We start from the raw sequence: 19129 nt of genomic DNA, 5'->3' as shown, positions 1-19129 counted from the left end.
ATCGTCATTACTCTGGTTCATCTATTCTGAGCGTGCATTTTACTGTTAAATCTAATCTGTGCTCCAAATAGTTTATTTATTTATTTATTTTTTTTTCAGACATGAGCCACTACTCACAATCTAGTGACTCAACTCGTCCACTTAATCTCAGCGCTTTGCTTGCGGAAGAGCAGCAGCGACAGCACATGAAGCAGGTTGAGGGTTTGACAAAACTCCCCGATGCGCTTCTCCAAAACTCGACGATACAAACGCCATAGCCCCCAAACACCAGAATCGTTGCAGAAGTTGGACCGGGTACGCTATTGGCCGTGTCGTGAAATACAGAAAGAGCGACCCGGGCGCACTACAAACCCCTATTCAAGAAGAGAGCCAGTCTAGTCCGACACCCAGAAGCGGAACCAGCAGCAACGTCATCAGCATTGGTACTCATACTTCCTACCATCCCAATTCCTTCGAAGTGAAAGCTCAGAAGTAGTACTGACCTACTTCAAGCACCAGAGCCAGCTGTAGGTTTTTTTTTTTTTTTTTTTTTTTTTGCAAAAATGACGTACAGTCCGTGAGAAGAAACTAACTTTTTTTTTTTTTTTATATTTTTTCAACTTACAGTACCTCCTCGCCCAGCAATTCCACCTAGAAAGCTGACAACAATAGATCATGCTGCAAATGCTTTCACTAACTCTTCCGTGGTAAAATCTGGAGACGATAGAATTTACAGTTGAATCCTTGGCTGTGACAGGCGCAGCAGCCCCAGCATTTTTGTTTCAAAAAGATGAAAAAGGGCGCAGCCAGTAAGTTTTTTACTCTAGTTGGAGGAAGCCCTTGAGTATTATCCATTACATCTGTTGCAACCGTTTCGGTGCATGTCTTTATGACTCTCTGGACAATGATTTGTTTCTTTCCTGAGCTATGACATTTTCCCTCTACAGTCTAGTAAAGGGGTGCCCAAAACTGGAATATTTTTGTCATTTGACTTTGACAACCAACATTTCTGATCAGAGACATATTTATCATGCTATTCAACGTCGTGATTATGTCATGAGCAAGTTCGCTTGATGAACGTTCGCAAAGAAAAATCCAACTCAATTAACCTGACCCTCTAATTTATCATTTCCTGTATAGCCACCCATCCTTTTTCAGCTGATTTAAGGTATGGTTCATTTTGGCATCAAGTAAAAAATTTACGTTAAAGATTTGTACCTTTCAACAAGGGTTTTAGTACTGACCCTATTATCTCTGTCTGAATTGTATCGTTAGCTCGGTATTGTCGACTCGGAATCAGATCCTGGGGCTGGAATACATATGATCTTCCGCGTTGAGTTCAATATGGAGATATCAAATGGTTATCCGTCGAACACTTTACGACTCTATAAACTGCACCTGACTTTAACAGCCAAGCGATATCGAAACATACCAGATTCCCTGACAGGTCTGATTAACTGCCAATGTAATGGTTGCCTTCGTTTTTTTATTGCAAATATTTGTCTGACCGGAAACTGGGCTATTGGTGTGTATAGGTAGCATGGGCGTTGTTGTTTTCAAGGACACAGCTGTAAGGGAGACAAACTTGGCTCGCCGCAACTACAAATTACCTCTTGCAGTGATGCAGGCGCTCAATGGCACAGTTGCTATGATCTTTACGAGTTCCTTGAGATTTCAGCATTGTCGCTAACCAAAGATATGGGTTGGAAAGGTAAAGAGGGTACGTGGAAACCAAAGTCGTCGATATTACCAAAACATTCTGTGGAATACCATAGAATTCTCGGAGTACACTCGATCATGGGCTATCCTTCGCGATTCTTATATGGCATTTTTGCCTGATATTAGCTCAGATGATGTTCGGACGTGTTCATCTTTGATCAAAACTTTTATGTTAAGCATAAAGAACAGGTCCTTGGCCTTAATTTGCATCATATTGAGATTGGAAACATGCATCGCAAGGTTGAGATGAAAGGCGGGTATAACCGAGAGATGATTGAGTGGGTGGATCACATCAAAAAGATGGAGCAAGCAAGCCCTTGGGTCAAGAATCACCGCTTTGATAGCTTCGCACCTGAACGTGAGGATGCAAAGATTCGCTATTATGTTGATGGCAAGGACTACTTTCATGCAGTTTCAGATGCCATCCTGGCGGCCAAAAACGAAATTTATATTGCGGACTGGTGGCTGTCTCCCGAATTGGTAATTATCTTGTTTTTATTTTTTTAGGTTGCAGCTGACGTTCGATAAAACTATAACCAACTTTTAATGATTTTACATTATCCCAACTTTGTATTTTTGTAAAAAGTACCTTCGGCGTCCACCTGAGAAAAACGAAGAATTTAGGTTGGACCGATTGCTCAAGAGGAAGGCGGAGGAAGGTGAAGATATACGTAGTTGTTTACAAGGAGATCTCGCTTGCTTTGACACTGGATTCTGCCCATACTAAGACCTGGCTTCAAGACCTTCATCGTAACATTCAGGGTATGTATTCATTCAGACCTTTGTGGGTACTACCAAAAGAACAATAACTCATTGGTCTTGTACATTATGTAAAAAACATTATTTCAATAGTTCAACGCCATCCTGATCATATTGGTGTCAATGCTACTCAGTTTTGGGCCCATCACGAGGTTAGTGATTTGCTTTACATGTCAGGACTCCTCTACTATCTTTGAGATCCAAAGCTAAAGAATAGGCAAATCTTAATTTCGCATCATTTTAGAAAATCTGCGTGATTGATTGTCGTTTGGCTTTCATTGGTGGTCTCGATCTTGTTTTGGAGATATGATAGTAGAACTCACCAGCTATCAGACTATCACCCTTCCGGAAGTGGAACTATTTGGCCAGGTCAAGATTATTCCAATCCGCGTATTAAGGATTTTGTCAATGGTACAGTGACTCTTTAGCCCTTACAAAAATGGGGGCAGCACACTTTTTTTTTTTTTTTTTTTTTTTTGCATTCAAGAGCGTGAACTGATTCGACTTTGTTTATCATAATCCTTGTCTTATATTAACAGTAAAAGAGTACCATAGTGATCTGATTGAGCGTAAATTGCTTAGTCGTATGCCATGGCATGATGTCTCGATTGGTGTTGCAGGTCAACCCGCTCGGAGATATTGCACGCCACTTTGTTCAAGCGTTGGAATTTTGTGAAGCGTGAAAAGGGTATGAAAAAAACACACATGAAGTTCTTGACCCCCAAGGGAGAATTCGTCAGCACACGCAACGAATCCGGTTGGACAGGCACGCAAAAGGTTCAGATTCTTCGAAGCAGCACCACTTGGTCGCAAGGTGTGGATTTGGAGCGTTCAATCCAAAATGCTTACTTATCCTGCATTGAAAACGCAGAACACTTTATTTACATTGAAAATCAATTCTTCGGTAAGATGATGTTTGTATTCATTGACTCTATTATGGTGGTCATCTACTCCGCCATTCTGTTTCAATTGTTAATCGGTTACTTTGTTGTTCCATTTAGTCACCCTTGCTGTGGAGGATGGCAACCCTGAGCTCAAGAACACTATTGGAATAGCCATAGTGAATCGCATTATTAGAGCACACAGTAAGGGCGAAAAGTTCCGAGTGATTGTCATGATGCCACTTATGCCTGCATTCGAAGCTGACATCATGGCAAGCGAGGCAGGCACTTTACGCAAAGTCATGCATTTCCAATATATGTCCATTTGTCGTGGAGGGAACTCTGTGCTGGAACGATTGGAGGCTAATGGCATCAACCCAGACCAGTATATCGGCTTTTATGGGCTTCGTAGTTTCGACCGCATCAAACATGGAAAGTTTGACGCAATTCTAGAAGCAGTTAAAGAGGCTGAGCTTGAAGGAGTACTATTGTCTTCTGGTCAAACTGGGGAGACTGCTGATTCGGTTGATACTCAGGAGAAGGGCAGAGTACAGGCCGGTTCTAGTAAGAATCAACACCCTCGGGCTCCAGTCACTCCATATCTCTGCAGACGAAGACAAACAGGTCAAGGCTGCAGAGGGCGGTGAAGTAAAAGAACGCAAGTCACTTGCTTCGAAGTTTCTTCTCGACCCTATTCCGCGTGATAAGCGGGCAGAGCGTATGAAGGCAATAGCATAGGCGTAGGGCTCAAGACAAGCATAGAAGATGGGATGAGAGCATTACAAACGAGCCATGGGTATGTCCGAAGAGAACATGGATTCATCCCTGCAGCCACCGAGAGGACTTTGAAGGACAAAAGGGAGCTGAAAAGGCCCGTAAGGATACGAAGAAAAAAAGAAAAGGAGGCTAAGAAACATCATTATAAGGGGAACTACTGAGAACAGCGAGCCACATGTGGCCGAAGGTTTAGGCACGCAAATCCGAAATGTTGTGAATACTCTAAAAGGCAAAAGGAAGAGGCGATCTAGAGCCCAAGCATCACAAGATTACGCGCAATCCTATCTTTGATAGGTCTGGAGCAATAAGAACCATACGCCTTCATATACAGATGGTTCTAATATTGATGACGTCAATGATCAAAATGATTGAAAAGGCTAAAGAGGAGTCTGAGATGATTATCGAGCCTGCACCAAAAGAGAGCAATGCATCTCAATCACCTGAGAACGCTCCTCTCCCTATCAGCAACAGTAGTAGTAGTGGCAGCAGCTCGAAAACCAAGGACGATGATGACTCATTAATCGAAGATAACGAGGTGGATGACTTTGTAACAAGCAATTATATGTCCACAGCAAACTGATGATTATCGATGATCGAATAATTATTATTGGATCTGGTAAGTTCCTGAGCTTTTTTTTTTTTTTTTTCTCTTTCGTAAATGATCATTGAGCTGATATAACGCTTTTAACTTTACATAGCAAATATTAATGACCGCTCTCAAGTTGGATATCGTGATTCAGAGATTGCTATTATAATTGAGGATACGGAGATGGTTCCTTCCAAGATGAATGGAGAAGAGGTAAGGGGAAAAAGTTCGTGTCGTTATCATGATCACAGCTTAATAGCATCAGCACAGTTACTCATATCTCTTTTTTTTTTTTTTTTTTTTTTAAAAAAAAAAAGTACCAAGCTGGAAAGATTGCACACGCTCTCCGAACAGATCTGTTCAAAGAGCATCTGGGATTACTACCTCACGTTGAGCATGATGTTGTAACTCAAGCAAGTGTGTTGCCTGTTGATCTTGAAGCGCCAAGCAAGGACCTGCGCTTGTATGTAAGGAGCTTATTGCTGATTCGCTTACAGAGCAGCAGGAGGAAAAAGTCCATGTACCATTTGGTCACGGAGGTTTTACAAACATCGACGCAGATGAAGAGGATTCGAAGGCATTCAGCAATGGCATGCAAAGTTATCGGATAGTAAGGTCAAGCAAGATCCCAAGACGGCGGATCAAATTGTCATGGACCCACTGCACGACGATTTCTATGTGAATTGGTGGAAGCGGGTTGCGAACCAAAACACATTGATTTTCCGAGAGATCTTTCACTGTGTTCCAGATCAAACTGTGGAAACGTGGGATGAGTACAAAGCATTTATTCCGGACAATAAGAAAGTATTGACAGGACATGTGGTCATGGAGGGAGCAACGGTAGAGAATGTGACTGAGAAACTTCAGGGCATCACTGGACATTTAGTGGAGTTTCCAACAAGGTTCTTGTGTAAAGAAAATTTGCTGGGTAATATTGTTGAAGGCGCGGTGACGCCGCTGGAAATCTTTACTTAGACAACTTGATATGCTACCTATTTATACCATGTAAATTCCGAACGATCATGTTAGTCAAATGAGAAAGGGATTTTGTAATCTAGACTTTTTGTTTTATTATTTATTTTTATAAATGACCTTTAGCTGGATAATGATCTCGAGGTACGCACAGTTTACTTCAAAAATGTCAGGACGCTATCTGTGACAGCACAGACCCATGTATGAGAGTTGGGTTGTCCAACAATAAAGCCATTTTCACTGGAGGCTCCGAAAAGATTGGAAATAAAGGTGTTGTCTGTATTCTTCTGATTTTGTTCCGGCGATTGTGATTGTTCCTCAATGTGTTGTTTGGATCTGATATAGAAAATCTGAAAGAACCTATGGATATCATTAAAAAAAAAAAAAAAAAAAAAAAAATAGGATATTCTTTCCCAGATCAGAAGTTTGATATGATTTGGAAATATTATTCTCAATCATCAACTTCGTTTTTTTTTTTTTTTTTTTTTTTTGTTATACCTTGAGTATACTCAGCTGAGAGTCATAATGACCATGTGCTTGAGGCTCTCGTGATGAATAAACTGAACCCATTGTCCAACACTAAGATCATGGACAGTACAACAGCCATATTTCCTTTGGCAGGATCCCTCCAGTGATTTTGTACACTGTCGCCTTTTGCTATACATACACATACGCAGAGAGAAGGAAAGAACATATTAGGGGTTTTTTTTTTTGCTAATATTTTTAATTTTGCCAACAGTTGATTGGAACAGACGAGGCTTTTGGACTTTTTTTTTTTTTTAAAAAAAAAAAAAAAAAAAAAGCAATGTCACATACCATGTCGATATCTATATGCTGACCTTGGTTTGCGTTGGTGATTTCACCGTTTGTAAAAAGTACTCCTTGTCCTTGGTTAATGTGTGGTTTGTAATCGATCCAATAATAGTCGAGTGGCATTAGACTCATCTAATTCTAAAATGATGTTGCCACGAACCTAAAATAGAGAAGAAAAAAAAAACCCCATTCGATGGTAAATAACAATAATAATAGCAATAAAATTAGCAAAGCATCCTTTTTTTTTGAGGGGGGTTATCGTTGTTTGTTGTTGTTCTTATACCTGGTAATCCGCATAGCGGGCCCTAAGGGTGCCATGGACGGATAACTTATAGAGGTCCGTGATGTTGCTGTTACTGTTGCAGCATTCCTTACACTTTATATCGAAACACCAGGACACCATCCTGTACGATCTTGCATCATAAACATTGTCACAGGTTTCCCAGTAATAAACGGGGTTGAGCTTGCCAAAATGCCCAGTTTATTACATCTGGGTTCGCGGTATCCAGGGCTTCCAGAAATTGATGCACCTCTAGATCAGAAATCATGAAGATATCTTGAGATATGGTGATGGTGATGACAGTGCTTTGAAAGACGACGAAGACGATGGGAGAGCAACTCTAGGGACTTGAACTTGATTCCTGCCAGTTGAAATACTTTTAAACGCCGACCAGGATCTGCAGTATCCAAGCTTCGCTCTTCAATGTCCTGAGGGCGAGCCCATTTACCCCTGATTTTTCTTTCAATCTTTTCCGACGAGATTCTGGACCAGACACGATAAAATGGTTGACAGGAAATGATCAAGGGATCTGTAGGGTCTAAGGAGTTGGTAGGCAGAACAGGAGGGTCGGGTGTGAGTGTGAGTGTGGAGACACCATGTCCAGATTTTTGTAGGAACTCGATCGACGACTGCGCCGAGAATGAAGGATGATTTAGAGACATGGTCCGGGAGTTTTGAAGGTAACGAGAGCAGATCAGACCTGGATAAGATCTGGAAGCCAGGATGATCGTTATTGAATCCTTCTGACCCTGAGCATTGGACAAAGAGGCAGTCGTATTTGCCTTATTAGCAGTTGGAAGGCAACGAGACAAAGCTGTGGATAGATCAGGATCAGAACAGGTTGCAGCAGTCCAGAGTGTCTTCCTGTTGGAATAAATATGATTGCACAAGACTTGAGACCGAAGTTTTTTAACAGCTGTTGTTGTCGTTATTGATGCAACACGCGTAACGTTCCTTGTTAACTGCATAGTTTTTGTTGATTAGGAGAGGAGGAAAGTACGGATTTAAAAAAAAAGTGGACTGCTCCTTTTATTGGAAATGGAGCCTTGAAATAATGCATCACTTTTTTAATGTCTTTTTAGCTTTTTTGCAAACGCGCTTGTTGTATAATCTCATAAAACATGGCAACGGGAACGGCACAGATGGCAGCATCTACCAACTCTAACAATGCAGACATCAACCTACTTAATGTGGAATGGCGCTTTCATGAGTGGATCATGGTATCTTTTTTTTTTTTTTTTTTTTTTTTTAAAAAAAAAAGAGGAATGTAAAAGAGATCATGACAAAGAGGAGACAAAAAGTAAAGTAACTGGATATTCTCTATTTATTTTTTTTTTTTACTACTCAGGGTGTTGGTGGACTCAACCCGGACAATGTACTTGACTACTTTGCTCAGTCACCATTCTGGGATCCTGAATGCAATAATGCAGTCCTAAGGATGCAAACCCAGTTCAATAACCTTGGTGAGATGAAGCAACGCTTAAGGTACTTTTTCCTTTCCTTTATTTATTTATTTTTTGAATAGTTAGAAAAAAAAAATTGTACTCACAATATTTTATTATGGGGGTTCAAAGTGAAATGACTGGTGTTGAGTTCGCGCTTGTATTGGAAAGATATCCAACATTGTTCGTCATTCAGAAGCAAAGGCGAAGGAGTCCACATGAAGGTAAAAAAAAAAAATACAGATCAAATTATTATTATTGCTATTATTATTATTGTTATTGTTATGATTATTTGTACTGACTCCTTTTGATGCTAACGTATTCTATGAGTTGGCCTCCTGTTTAGTCAAGCCCATAGCGATATACTATGTTCTTCAAGGCAGTATTTATCAATGCCCCGATCTTCAAACTTTGCTTTCAAATCGAATCGTAAGCTTTGATCCTATATTATATTTCATTTCATTTTTTTTTTTTTTTTTTTTTTTTTTCTTGTTTGCCTCCAATGTAATGCCTGACTTCAAATATTTTCTCTCTCTCTTTTTTTTTTTTTTTTTTTTTTTTTTTTTTTTTTTTGAATTTTGAATTTTGGATTGTGAGCAGCTTGGAAGCCTGCACCTTGTCGAAGCTGCTTTCAATGAGGCCAGAGTCATGACAGAGTTTCATCCATCAACAGGTTATCATTGGAAATCGGTTCTTCCCCCTGAATCAGGAACTTCAGCACCAGGTATCGCCTCAACATCTATAATACCATCTACCACCTCAACTGTATCAGGAACTCAAGCAGGTACTTTTGGAAAGGAAAAAAAAAAAAAAAAAAAAAAAAGAATCAGTCATACCATACCTAAAGGCTTTTTTTTATTCTTACATGCCTTCAATTTCATATTCGACTTTTGTGAAAAAAAAAAAAAAAAAAAAATGGAATTGTAGTGTCACAAGAGTTCAGGGTAGCAGTAGACTATGCTCTTAATACAGTAGAGTTACGAGCACAGCAGAAGCTACAAGCACCCATATCTAGTGGCGCAGGATCATCCTCCACCAGTGCTGCAACTGTAGCGGATTCAAAAGTCAAACAGGAAAATGGATCTGCAGCTGCTGTTAGTAGTGCTGTTGCGACATCGAAAAGTAATCCTAAGGCAAATACTAAAAGACGGAAAAAAAGTGAAGAGGCTTCAGCTGCAGCCGCAAGCATGGGCATAAATACCAATGTTGGTGGTGTTGGAACCTCACAAGGCCGCCATCTACGGCAGGAGGTCCAAATTTTGCCACAGGTGGCCCTGCTACTCCTGTAGCGACACCAACCAAGAGACGGAAAAAGACAAAGACTATTGATCCAAAACAATAAAGGACAATTGCGTTTTAATATTGACAATGCATTCATACTACCGGTGTAATTACTTTGTATTTTGGTGATGATGTTTTTTATAAAAATGATATTTTATTTTGGAGACATTTTTACTAAAAAGAATGTATCACTTCTGTTGCGCATCCTGCACTCCATGTTTACCACTTTGTTGACTTTTTCTTCTTCTTCTTCCTCTTATTAGGTGGACCATGTGTAGATGGGGGATCTTCGCTCAGTTGTGTCAAAAGAGTGGATGTTGAAGTCGACTTTGGTATCTCACTCGAGGAAGCAGTTGGCTCAACAACCTCTGTGGTTGGTGGATCTAGTACAGGTGTTTGCGCTTCGTGAACAGCTGGTACTACAGTTGAAGGTGGTGATGTTGAGAGCATTTTGGTGTCAGTGATTGTATCAGACTCAGCAGGCGTATTCGATGTGATTACGGCGGTTGAATCGCCTACAATAGGCGATATTTCCTCTGTCACCTTGGGGGTTTCGGCATCTGGCTTTTTGGCGACCTTGGCGGCCTCGGCGCCCTCAACAGCGGCTATAACAGTCTCTGGGGGATTAATCGAGTATGTACCTGTAGGCTCAGGGACCTCAATAACAACCGAACGTTCTCCCTCTACTTCCTCTTCTAGTTGAGCTGACTCTTGGGTTGGCTTGAAAACTTCTACATCATCCTTGAAATTGACAACATGATGTTCGCCTTCTGTAGACCCTGCAGTAGTTGTATCCTTGGTGGCAGAAGAATTCTCAGCAGGTACGGCTCCAGTAGCGCCGTTGGCGGCGGTTACTGTAGTACTTGGCTGAGTGTTGGCTGCAGTATTGGTCGCTGTCGTGGTATCGAGCAAGGCAGATGAATTCTTACGGGAAGCCGAAAGGATAGTTTTTCCACTATCATATATTTACTATCAGCAGGCATAGTTACTGTGCGCGCACTTGCAGTTGAAGAGTTATGACCCAGCAGAGGCGTAGACTCATTGAGTGCTGGTGACTGGAGTAGGCTTTTGAGGTTCTTGAGCTTGCTAACGTTGCGAGAGGGTTTACGGATAACCTTGATTTTGTTGTGGACATCGACATAGACATCAGACTCATCCACGATCTCCTCCCCCAAAAGCTCTTCAATTACATCTTCAAGCGTAATCACACCCACAGGATCTCCAAATCCGCCGGGCTTTGATGTGACAATAGCCATGTGTGACCTTCCCTCTTGGAAGAAGTTCAAGATATCAAGACAACTGGTATTGGGGGCAGCTTCCGGGAGGGAGTTGAGAGTGAATTGGCGTACAGGAGTATGGTCTGCGGGATCATAGGTGATTAGACGTTTGACAAGTAACATACCAATAAAGTTATGAGCGTCATCATGCCTATAGACTGGAATACGAGAGTAGCCAGCTCTAAGGATATCCTCTGTGAGTTTTTTCATCCAAAATGGCATCCTCACTCAAAGTAAAGACGTCTTCTAAGGGGGTCATCACTGCCGAGACAGCTTTCTCCTTCAAGTCAAGCACTGAAGCAATGATAGTGACCTCATCATCTGTGAGCTCGCCGATCCCATCGACCTGATGCAGCGATACTAATGTCTTGAGCTCAGTTCTGCGATACGTTGTTCCATGGTGAACACCTAGCCAATAATCCAAAAGCATTGCAATCGGATAGGCCACAGGCGACATAATATACATGAGCACCAGCATGGGCTTGGAGCAGAATGATCCGATTGCCAGTCCATGACGCGCACACACAGCCTGAGGGATGATCCTAAAGATAAGACAATAGACAAGCAACAAAAGATATATTAAAAATAAGAATATTGAAAGAACCAGGGTTTAAATGAACTTCTTTTCAAGCGATATTTCTCCAGGCTTTTTAGGAACATACTCTCCAAAGACAACAATCAACAGGGTCGAGATTAGAATGGCAATGATACCACCGCCAAGCTCCGAATCAAGCACCACTGGCAAGGACTCATTAACGATAACGTTGCCTAGAAGTAGTGTCACTATTGAAGTAAACACGTGAATGAATATAGGTTAGTCTTCATAAAAAAAAAAAAAAAAAAAAAAAGTTTATATAAATAATACAAAAGAAGGAAAGGGCATGAAGGAAGATGGAATTTACCCAAGACCCAGTGCTTTCCACGGGATAGGAGCTTATAGACTTTCTCTGCATGGATGCGTTCTTTAGGAGAACCTGCCACCATCAGGACATGCAAGTTAGTTTCATCCAGACCCATCAATCCGATCGTCAAGCCTAATAAATAATGATAGCAAAAAGCAAAAAGAAAATACACGTTAATAAAACTGCTTTGTACATGGATAGTTCTTTACCTCTCCTTCCCTCTTTTTTTTTTTTTTTTTTTTTTTCCTAGATCAAACAAAACATTGGTATACTTTTTTTAAAAGACTTACCAGCAAAGATCCCTCCAATAAGTACCAACCCTACGATTAGTGCCATTTTGAGCCAAAACTCAGGAGTAGAAGCATCCTCGCCTTCGCCTTCGCCTCCGTGCCCACTTTTTGAGGCGGTGGTTTTTCCGAATAGAGATGATGATCCATATTGGTTACAGTTGCTATTGTCACCTTGACGCGACCAAGCCAGGAGAGTCTCAAGGAGAATAAAAGGTTGATGAAAAAAAACATAAAGAACTATTTCTTGGCACCAAGAGCGCGTTGAATGTTACGGCGCTCACGACAGGATCGAGCATTAGCACAATGTCCTTCTCCATGGTAATGGCGACAGCATGAGGTTTTGTCGCTGTTGATCCATAGTGAAGAACTTGAGACTCCCTTTCTTTTGTCTTTATGGATGAGGAAGAGAAAAAATGAAGAAAAGAAGGAAGAAAAAAAAAAAAAAAAAAAAAAAGAAAGACTAAAGACCTAATCAAAGATGAAGAAAAAAAAATTATGGAGTAAGCTCGCGTGAGAGTGCAGCTGGTGTGAAAAGTGAATGAGACAGGAGAGAGGCGGATGTGGGTCTGTTTATTAGCAGTGTTAGCTTATTTTTTTCAGTTCGTCATGCGCACTGCTAAAAAAACACACAACAAGCAAGTAACGAATAACAGTCGTCTATTCGAATAATGCTTACAGAAATACAAATAAACGTCAAGAGCAACGGCCAAGACTCAACAATTGGACGTCCTTTATACAATGAATGACACTTCTTCTTTTCATTTTATTTTTTCTTTATCGTTTTATTAAGAAAATTCATTTCATTGAAAGTCTATGGATCTTACATTTCTCTATCCATTTCAACAAAAAAAAACTTCAATCCAATCAAAAATAAAATGAAAAGCAAAAAAAAAAAAAAAAGAAAGAGGCATAAAAAACTGGTCGTTCGGTCGTGTCATAAAAATACAATACAGGGAATAGGCTAAGCTTCTCGACGAGGGTCATCACGATCTGAAAATGCTAGAAACAAAACTTTTTTTTTTTTTTTTTTTGCTTGTTGTTTGTTGTTGTTTGTTTGTGTGTGTGTGTTTGTTTGTGATCAAAGGGATGCTGAGGATATTAAAGTACAAAAAAAGGTTGGATACAACCAGCAAAGGATATAGATGACAAGAGGTTTGCAAAGAATGACCGAGACATTGTTAAAACCAACAATATTCAATCTCATCATCTTCACCAATATCATCTCTTCATCAAACTGTCCCTGCTCGACAGCAACAGGTCCTGAAATCCTTTTCCTGCGTCCTTCTAGTTCCGCCACCGCCTAACGCAGACAGGGCTGTTATTATTATTCGTTTTCCGCTTCGGTTTGTGTTGAACTGTATCTCCATTTGAGCCTCAGTCTGCTCCTCTACACTCTTAGGATGGTAGTGAATGGTACAAGAAGTAGATACTGTAGCAGAACGTTTCTTACTGTAGTTGCATCCACATCTGCTGGAGTTGTAAACGAAGAATGCAGAGGCGATGGTGGAGCAGAGGAAGCGGAGTGGTTAGGTGAAGTTCTGGCGTTCTCTGGGTCCATTCCTTTTTCAAAAGCAATCCCTGTTCCTTCTTTGCTTTGGCTGCCTCGGAACAGCCTTCTTGTGCTCTTGCTCTTCAGCTGCAAGGATTGATGCCATGGTCTGTAGCGCATGCCTCGACGTACTGATACCTTCCAAGAGTAGCCTCGTCTAGGTGGGACAAATAACTTCGACTTCTTCTTCGTCGTCATCCTCAGTCTCTGATCGCCCGTACCTTCAAAATCCTGAGGAGCCCTGCCATATGCTCGGGGCCAAGGTCATTGCTGATGCGGATGGCAAGAAGTTCTTCCATGGGCGCTTGTTGAGATTCTCTACTACGGACCTTTGTGGCATCTGTTGAGTCACTTGGTCTTGTAAAGTGTCAACAGTAGCAGGGGACATGACATGGGCAGCATTTGAGTCCCTGTCATCTAAGAAAAGACTTTGGCTATTGGAATTCCTAGTCAATCGGAGGCCAGCTGATATCAACAACAATAGACTCTTCGCTGTTCAATTCGTCCTCCATATCGCCTTCATCTCATCGTCTCCTTCATCATCGGAAGAGCTGGCTTCACTTAGGTCCGATCCAAGTCGGAATCAGAGCTAGAGAGATCATCATCATGTTCTGTAATCGTACAAGTTGGCGAGCGCAAGGTCTTCATAATCGTTGAAATTGGTGGGCATACTAGGGCTCACAAGCTCTAGAGATGGGACCGTAGGTGCCATCGAATTGGGCCCAAAATCAAATCAGCAACGTTGACAGTCTCAGGCACTGCAAAGTTGGATGGTCCCAGGTCAAAGACAAATTCATTCATAAGCCTGATCAGCTGGAAAGTCTGTGGCGACATTGGTAGCGCCTGTGGTGGTATCCACATACTATCTGGCTCAAATCCAAAAGGAAGAGCTGCTAGATCGGAAGTAAAATCCTGAGAATCCATCCAGTGCTGTTTATGAATAAAATAATAATAATATATTATTTATTATTATTATTATTATTATTTAAAAAAAATAGATGATCAAAACTTTGCTTTTGTTTTGTAACAAGGGCAACATATGTGCTTCTTACGCGAATAGATTCAACTCATCATTAACTGCCAGTCTTCCCAGGCTTTGGATTGAAGTCCAGAGACAAGAAAGTCTGAAATGGAAAACGACCCAGTGGATGATTGGAGCTGGTGAGCTTGAGCTTGAACAGCATTCTGGGCTAAAAGGGCATTGGTATCAATTGCAAGTTGGTTCAAAGCCTCGACCTGAGCGGGTTCTTGAGGTTGGTAGAAGGACGCGCTGATTCAGTAGCCTCTACAAGAGTAATTCTATGGATTCATTCGAGTAGGGGTGGGTTAGGAAGTTGAGCAAGACTCGAGTTTCTTTGATACTGTGTTATGGAGTAGTATGAAGTGTATAGTGTACATGTGGCATGTATATGAGCATGTTAGTAAGAATTGACTTTTCCCAAGCCCATGTCTCAACCTTAGTCCCAATATTTCATTATCAAGCATGAGCGCATCTTTTCTATTTTCCTTTTTTTTTCCCACAGGACAAATGCTACGATTCAATGAGACAGCAAGCGTCAATTGGATGCTCTTTTTGGTATAGTTTGGCAAGTAAAAGTGTGTTGTTTGTAGTGTAAATGTCGGTTAGATCGTGTGGTGTACACCATCCATGAGATAAAGAAATACGGTGCTCATGTGAGATTGATAATCAGATCAAAGCAACTTTTTTTGTTTCTTGCTACCCTCCCTTTTATGCAAAAATGCTTTCTGCAAATAAAACAAATAAAATATAATGCACCAGATTTGAGGTGCCCGCGCTCTCCACTCTGCAGATTAAGCATAGCAGAATGCAAGTATGGACGTTAAAAAAAAAAAAAAAAAAAAAAAAAAAAAAGGCGGCTCCAATGTGGTTGCAATTATCGTATCCGAGGTTTTTCTTCACTGAAACATATCAGACAGGTTAGAAAACAATAAGGAAGTCACCAAAGAACCACAACAGTGTTGGCATAAACTTTGGATAGAAAAGCGAAGGAAGTAGGGAGCAATAATAAAGTTGAGTACAGTTTGAGGGTGGTGTTCTGCTGAGAAGCAATGGCCGAGTAAAAAGACGTGAAACGAAGAATGGATCAGAAGAACAATGACTTACCCACCCATCGCCACAAAAGAAATGGAATTGTGTGTTGAACAGAAATGGAGAATAATGCAATCAGACTAAACTGTGGAGGAATTGTGCTTTGTTTAATGGTTTTAGTTGTGAATTAATGATATGATATGGGAAGGGACTCCTTCTCGCTTCATGGAACGCTTTTTTTTTTTTTTAAAGAAAAAGTTTCGTGAAGGAGCTCTTCTTCGCGTAAATGTCTCCCAATGCCTGGATGCTCTGCAAACACAGGTTAATGGTGCTACGGAAGGGATGGAGAGGAAAAGAGGAGGAAGAAAGAAAAAAAAAAAAAAAAAAAATGCTGCATATTTGATGATGGTCTTCAAAACAAACAGTCCCAATGTCCCAGCCACTAATGAAGGACCGATCACATTTAATTAACCAGGTACTCCTTCTGCTTTAACAAGATCTCCTTACTTCTTGAATGGATTGATCCTGAAAACCTTGTAGCCTTGATCAGATAATTATGTGTTTGTGTTCTTATGGCTATGTTGATAGTTAGCTGTGCCTGTGCTTGTGCCTATGCTTGTGGTAGATTAAGTGTGGCTAATGAAGAAATAACAAATATGCTGAGCATGTCAAGAAACATTTTAAACTTTTTCATTCATGCCTTTTCCGTTATAATTATATTATGCTGCAGGGTTTATCTGGAGGACAAATTCTAGCAAAATATGATAGCGGGCAGAGAGAGCATCGATTGATCCAGACCATGCATTGGGCTGCGACAACATCAAGATGGGGTCACATTGTGAGACACGTCCAAAAAATTTCGTCGTTCCCAACTTCCCACCCCACCGTTTCCCTCCATTACAACGTTGTCTCATCCTCTTGTTTCTTTCATTCCTTACTATTACCCGTATACTCCATTCCATCCTTGCATTACCTCTTTACTAATTTACTCCAACCAGCTTGGTAGCGACTCCAATATGATTATTTCTACGCCAAAGATAGATGACATGAGCGATTGTAATACGCTCACCATGAATAACACTATTGCTAATGCCCAGATAACCGCAGCCTTTACTTACCCAAAAGCAAACAATCCTCGTCATTCCACTTCATCAAATACAACATCACTTGATATCGACAATTCTGCTGAGCCCCATCAAATCCAAAGCCAGAGCAAGAATCAGCAGAAAAGATCTTCTTCTGTGGACGGTTATGTCTCTCGAGTTGGCTTTGATACACTTGGCTGTGACGATACTTCAGAATACGCGTTTACGCTTCAGGCAAAGACTGATAGCTGGAAGAGAGGCAAGCATAGTAGAACATTCCTTGTTGGAACCGACTTGAATGAGTATTCGGCTCATGCTTTGCAGTGGGTCATGGAGAACATGGTTGAAGACGGTGATGAGGTAAAAGTTTTTAGAGTTCTTTACCTTGCAATATGAGACAATCTGACATAAAAAGTTCGAGAAATCATTGTTCCGATCGTTCTTCTAACACAAGAGGGTTATGGAATGTTTGGTCCATCTTACTTGAGCCAGACAGCATTTGTACTTTATTCTATGGACACTTCTCAATCTTTTACACATGCATACTGTTTGTACAAGTCGAAAAACTAGCTCAATCCTCCATATCGATCTCACACACGAAGCTGACGTGCCTTCCTCTGTTCTATTGCATCATTCAGATAGTTGCCCTTCGAGTCGTCCCTGTGGAACTGAGAGATTCCTGTAAGTTTATTTTTGGGTTGAACATTGTCCTCGAGGACGACTTGTTCGAAACGAAAAGGCGTCATAAGGCAACAATTGATTATTACATAAACCGGCGCATATAAGAATACAAAAATGCATTGCCAAGATAACAAATACATCTGTTCGAATCATTTTTAATGAATCAGCTCGTTCTTAACATACGTCTTGGCCCTTCATCGATACTTTTCTAGTGTCAAAAACACGTATCCCTTCCTTCCAAGGTCAGGAAAGTGCAGCTCGTGAAGAAGCTAACAAACTTATGGCCTCGATCCGCGAGCAGAATCTGTCTGGGAGAGAACTTAGTATCGTTGTTGAATGCATGGTTGGCAATGTCCGTGATACCATTCAATACATGGTAAGGACCCAATAAGTATATTTACCATTGAGGAATCAACATATTACAATATGTCAAGCATTAACACTGCATTGAAAAAAAAAAAAAAAAAAAAAAAAAAAAGATCAAGTTGTACCAACCAGACATGTTAGTAGTCGGGACGAGAGGCCGCAATCCAGTCAAAGGATTTTTACTAGGTTCAGTGTCACGATACTGTTTACACCATTCTCCCGTCCCTGTCGTCGTTGTTCGTCCAGAGCGCAAGCTGACAAAGTCAAAAAACAAATCTAAAGGGATATTCCGGCGCCGTTCATCTCTCCTTCCAATCGAAAAGCTTGACTACCAACCTCATTTTGCTCAACCCGTGCACATGTCCGCCTCTGATTTTGATTTGAGAAGCATGCAAACATACACCAGTAGTAACGGCATTTTGTCTTCTCAGAGTGCTCTTTTCCAAGTGCCACCATTCACGCAGGCGTAAAGTTCCCGGGACGGACTAGTCCTAGTGAGAAATGAGACCACTTTCGTCTCTATTTTTGCCGAACAATACACCTACGACCATGGCTGAAGCAACATCTGCACTTCCTGCAGAATCCGCCATCTCATCTCCCTCTTCAATAGCATCCGCGCCAGTATCAGTAGCACCAACAGCATCGGCGGCATCCACAGCAATACCAGGAGGTGAAGCTTCGCCCGCATCTTCTACTCGATCTTCAATTACGCTTTTACCATCTCAAATCCGGTCATCTGCTGCTCCACCACCGGAAGGCACGCTCAAAATGAAGAAGAGTTTAACTGTTGATGGTACAGGCAAAGGAAATGGAGGCAAGCACAACAGACGTTCGTCTGGTGGGATCCTGTCTGGATCTTCGTTGTTTGGACCACTGTTAGGGAAAAACGGTGATGGTAGCGGAGGAGGATTCCTTAAAGGGAAGAGGTTTTCCCATAGCGGATAAACATTTTATGAATAAATATACTGTTGTATTTTATCACATACATGTTCAACCAACTGCAAATAACATAGTCTCGGCTAAATGACTCTACAGTTTTTCCCCGAACAATTCAGATCCTTTCCAATTTCCAGTAGGGCCTATAAATTGGTGATAGATATACAAAGTTAAAGGAAGGGCATCTGTGTACATGACCGCTGTGTCAGAGTGTCTGTGTGACAAAGCCTTGTTATTCAATATCCCAATTGACCTATTTGAGTGCCATTCCTGTTACAGCACCTTCAATGCCGAATTAAAATAAAATAGTGTGTTCAGGTTAGAGGTTTGCTATTGGTTAATATCATAGATCCGAATAGAGATTGTGGTAAATTTATTCTCAGTCATATTGTATCGTTGATAATCATGTTCCTGCATAGCGATTAAAGAAAGAAATCTGGCCTTCTCGATGGGATCTTCATCAAGTGGAACCGAAAATACAACATATAAGGAAATGCCTCCATC

General features: G+C 41.0%; 6 protein-coding genes across 6 annotated transcripts; 4 read left to right on the top strand and 2 right to left on the bottom strand.

Moving 5' to 3' along the window:
• Positions 1–23: 23 nt before the first annotated feature.
• On the top strand, positions 24–5761 carry BCR41DRAFT_356746 (hypothetical protein). The gene is made up of 25 exons (XM_022024707.1): positions 24–194; positions 700–788; positions 927–930; positions 1255–1426; positions 1515–1621; positions 1642–1699; positions 1755–1834; positions 1876–2178; positions 2285–2322; positions 2354–2460; positions 2551–2609; positions 2702–2752; positions 2784–2868; positions 2997–3070; positions 3118–3361; positions 3459–3902; positions 3949–4056; positions 4149–4213; positions 4410–4466; positions 4492–4650; positions 4671–4731; positions 4814–4914; positions 5019–5129; positions 5150–5240; positions 5270–5761. Exons 1-25 carry the CDS (start codon positions 102–104, stop codon positions 5674–5676), a joined length of 3168 nt encoding a protein of 1055 aa, XP_021879776.1. The 5' UTR covers positions 24–101; the 3' UTR covers positions 5677–5761.
• Positions 5628–7966, bottom strand: BCR41DRAFT_356744 (hypothetical protein). The gene is made up of 7 exons (XM_022024706.1): positions 7158–7966; positions 6922–7042; positions 6770–6862; positions 6490–6613; positions 6272–6330; positions 5826–6033; positions 5628–5693 (listed from the first exon to the last, which is right to left on the bottom strand). Exons 1-6 carry the CDS (start codon positions 7732–7734, stop codon positions 5829–5831), a joined length of 1179 nt encoding a protein of 392 aa, XP_021879775.1. The 5' UTR covers positions 7735–7966; the 3' UTR covers positions 5628–5693; positions 5826–5828.
• Positions 7909–8790, top strand: BCR41DRAFT_308244 (MED6 mediator sub complex component-domain-containing protein; the record flags this gene model as incomplete). Its single annotated transcript, XM_022020901.1, has 4 exons — positions 7909–7986; positions 8115–8251; positions 8341–8432; positions 8555–8790. The coding sequence occupies 4 exons, from the start codon at positions 7909–7911 to the stop codon at positions 8788–8790; spliced, it is 543 nt and encodes a 180-aa protein (XP_021879774.1).
• A 918-nt stretch (positions 8791–9708) lies between these two features.
• On the bottom strand, positions 9709–12396 carry BCR41DRAFT_381400 (hypothetical protein; the record flags this gene model as incomplete). Its single annotated transcript, XM_022027305.1, has 6 exons — positions 11959–12396; positions 11669–11800; positions 11429–11549; positions 10995–11308; positions 10605–10960; positions 9709–10413 (listed from the first exon to the last, which is right to left on the bottom strand). Exons 1-6 carry the CDS (start codon positions 12002–12004, stop codon positions 9709–9711), a joined length of 1674 nt encoding a protein of 557 aa, XP_021879773.1. The 5' UTR covers positions 12005–12396.
• Positions 12397–16366: 3970 nt separating this feature from the next.
• BCR41DRAFT_423402 (hypothetical protein) lies at positions 16367–18647 on the top strand. Its single transcript, XM_022030299.1, has 4 exons — positions 16367–17002; positions 17281–17323; positions 17536–17699; positions 17803–18647. Exons 1-4 carry the CDS (start codon positions 16574–16576, stop codon positions 18157–18159), a joined length of 993 nt encoding a protein of 330 aa, XP_021879771.1. The 5' UTR covers positions 16367–16573; the 3' UTR covers positions 18160–18647.
• BCR41DRAFT_397825 (hypothetical protein) lies at positions 18239–18634 on the top strand (the record flags this gene model as incomplete). Its single annotated transcript, XM_022028910.1, has 1 exon — positions 18239–18634. The coding sequence occupies one exon, from the start codon at positions 18239–18241 to the stop codon at positions 18632–18634; it is 396 nt and encodes a 131-aa protein (XP_021879772.1).
• Positions 18648–19129: the final 482 nt, after the last annotated feature.

This window comes from Lobosporangium transversale (genome assembly GCF_002105155.1).
Source record: "Lobosporangium transversale strain NRRL 3116 chromosome Unknown BCR41scaffold_27, whole genome shotgun sequence".
NCBI lineage: Eukaryota > Fungi > Mortierellomycota > Mortierellomycetes > Mortierellales > Mortierellaceae > Lobosporangium > Lobosporangium transversale.
Note: the sequence above shows the minus strand (reverse complement) of the source record. Positions and strands in the feature narration are given on the sequence as shown.

What these genes read in the sequence shown, in the direction of transcription:
- BCR41DRAFT_356746 (XM_022024707.1), top strand. Translation starts at nt 102, where the DNA reads ATGAGCCACTACTCACAATCTAGTGACTCAACTCGTCCACTTAATCTC. An exon ending in TCATTGGTGGTCTCGATCTT is followed by an intron (nt 2,753 to 2,783) that starts GTTTTGGAGATA and finishes AGAACTCACCAG; the next exon opens with CTATCAGACTATCACCCTTC. An exon ending in CATTGAAAATCAATTCTTCG is followed by an intron (nt 3,362 to 3,458) that starts GTAAGATGATGT and finishes TGTTCCATTTAG; the next exon opens with TCACCCTTGCTGTGGAGGAT.
- BCR41DRAFT_356744 (XM_022024706.1), bottom strand. Translation starts at nt 7,734, where the DNA reads ATGCAGTTAACAAGGAACGTTACGCGTGTTGCATCAATAACGACAACA. An exon ending in CCCGCTATGCGGATTACCAG is followed by an intron (nt 6,614 to 6,769) that starts GTATAAGAACAA and finishes GAATTAGATGAG; the next exon opens with TCTAATGCCACTCGACTATT. An exon ending in AGCATATAGATATCGACATG is followed by an intron (nt 6,331 to 6,489) that starts GTATGTGACATT and finishes GTGTATGTATAG; the next exon opens with CAAAAGGCGACAGTGTACAA.
- BCR41DRAFT_423402 (XM_022030299.1), top strand. Translation starts at nt 16,574, where the DNA reads ATGATTATTTCTACGCCAAAGATAGATGACATGAGCGATTGTAATACG. An exon ending in TGGTTGAAGACGGTGATGAG is followed by an intron (nt 17,003 to 17,280) that starts GTAAAAGTTTTT and finishes TGCATCATTCAG; the next exon opens with ATAGTTGCCCTTCGAGTCGT. An exon ending in TGTGGAACTGAGAGATTCCT is followed by an intron (nt 17,324 to 17,535) that starts GTAAGTTTATTT and finishes ATACTTTTCTAG; the next exon opens with TGTCAAAAACACGTATCCCT.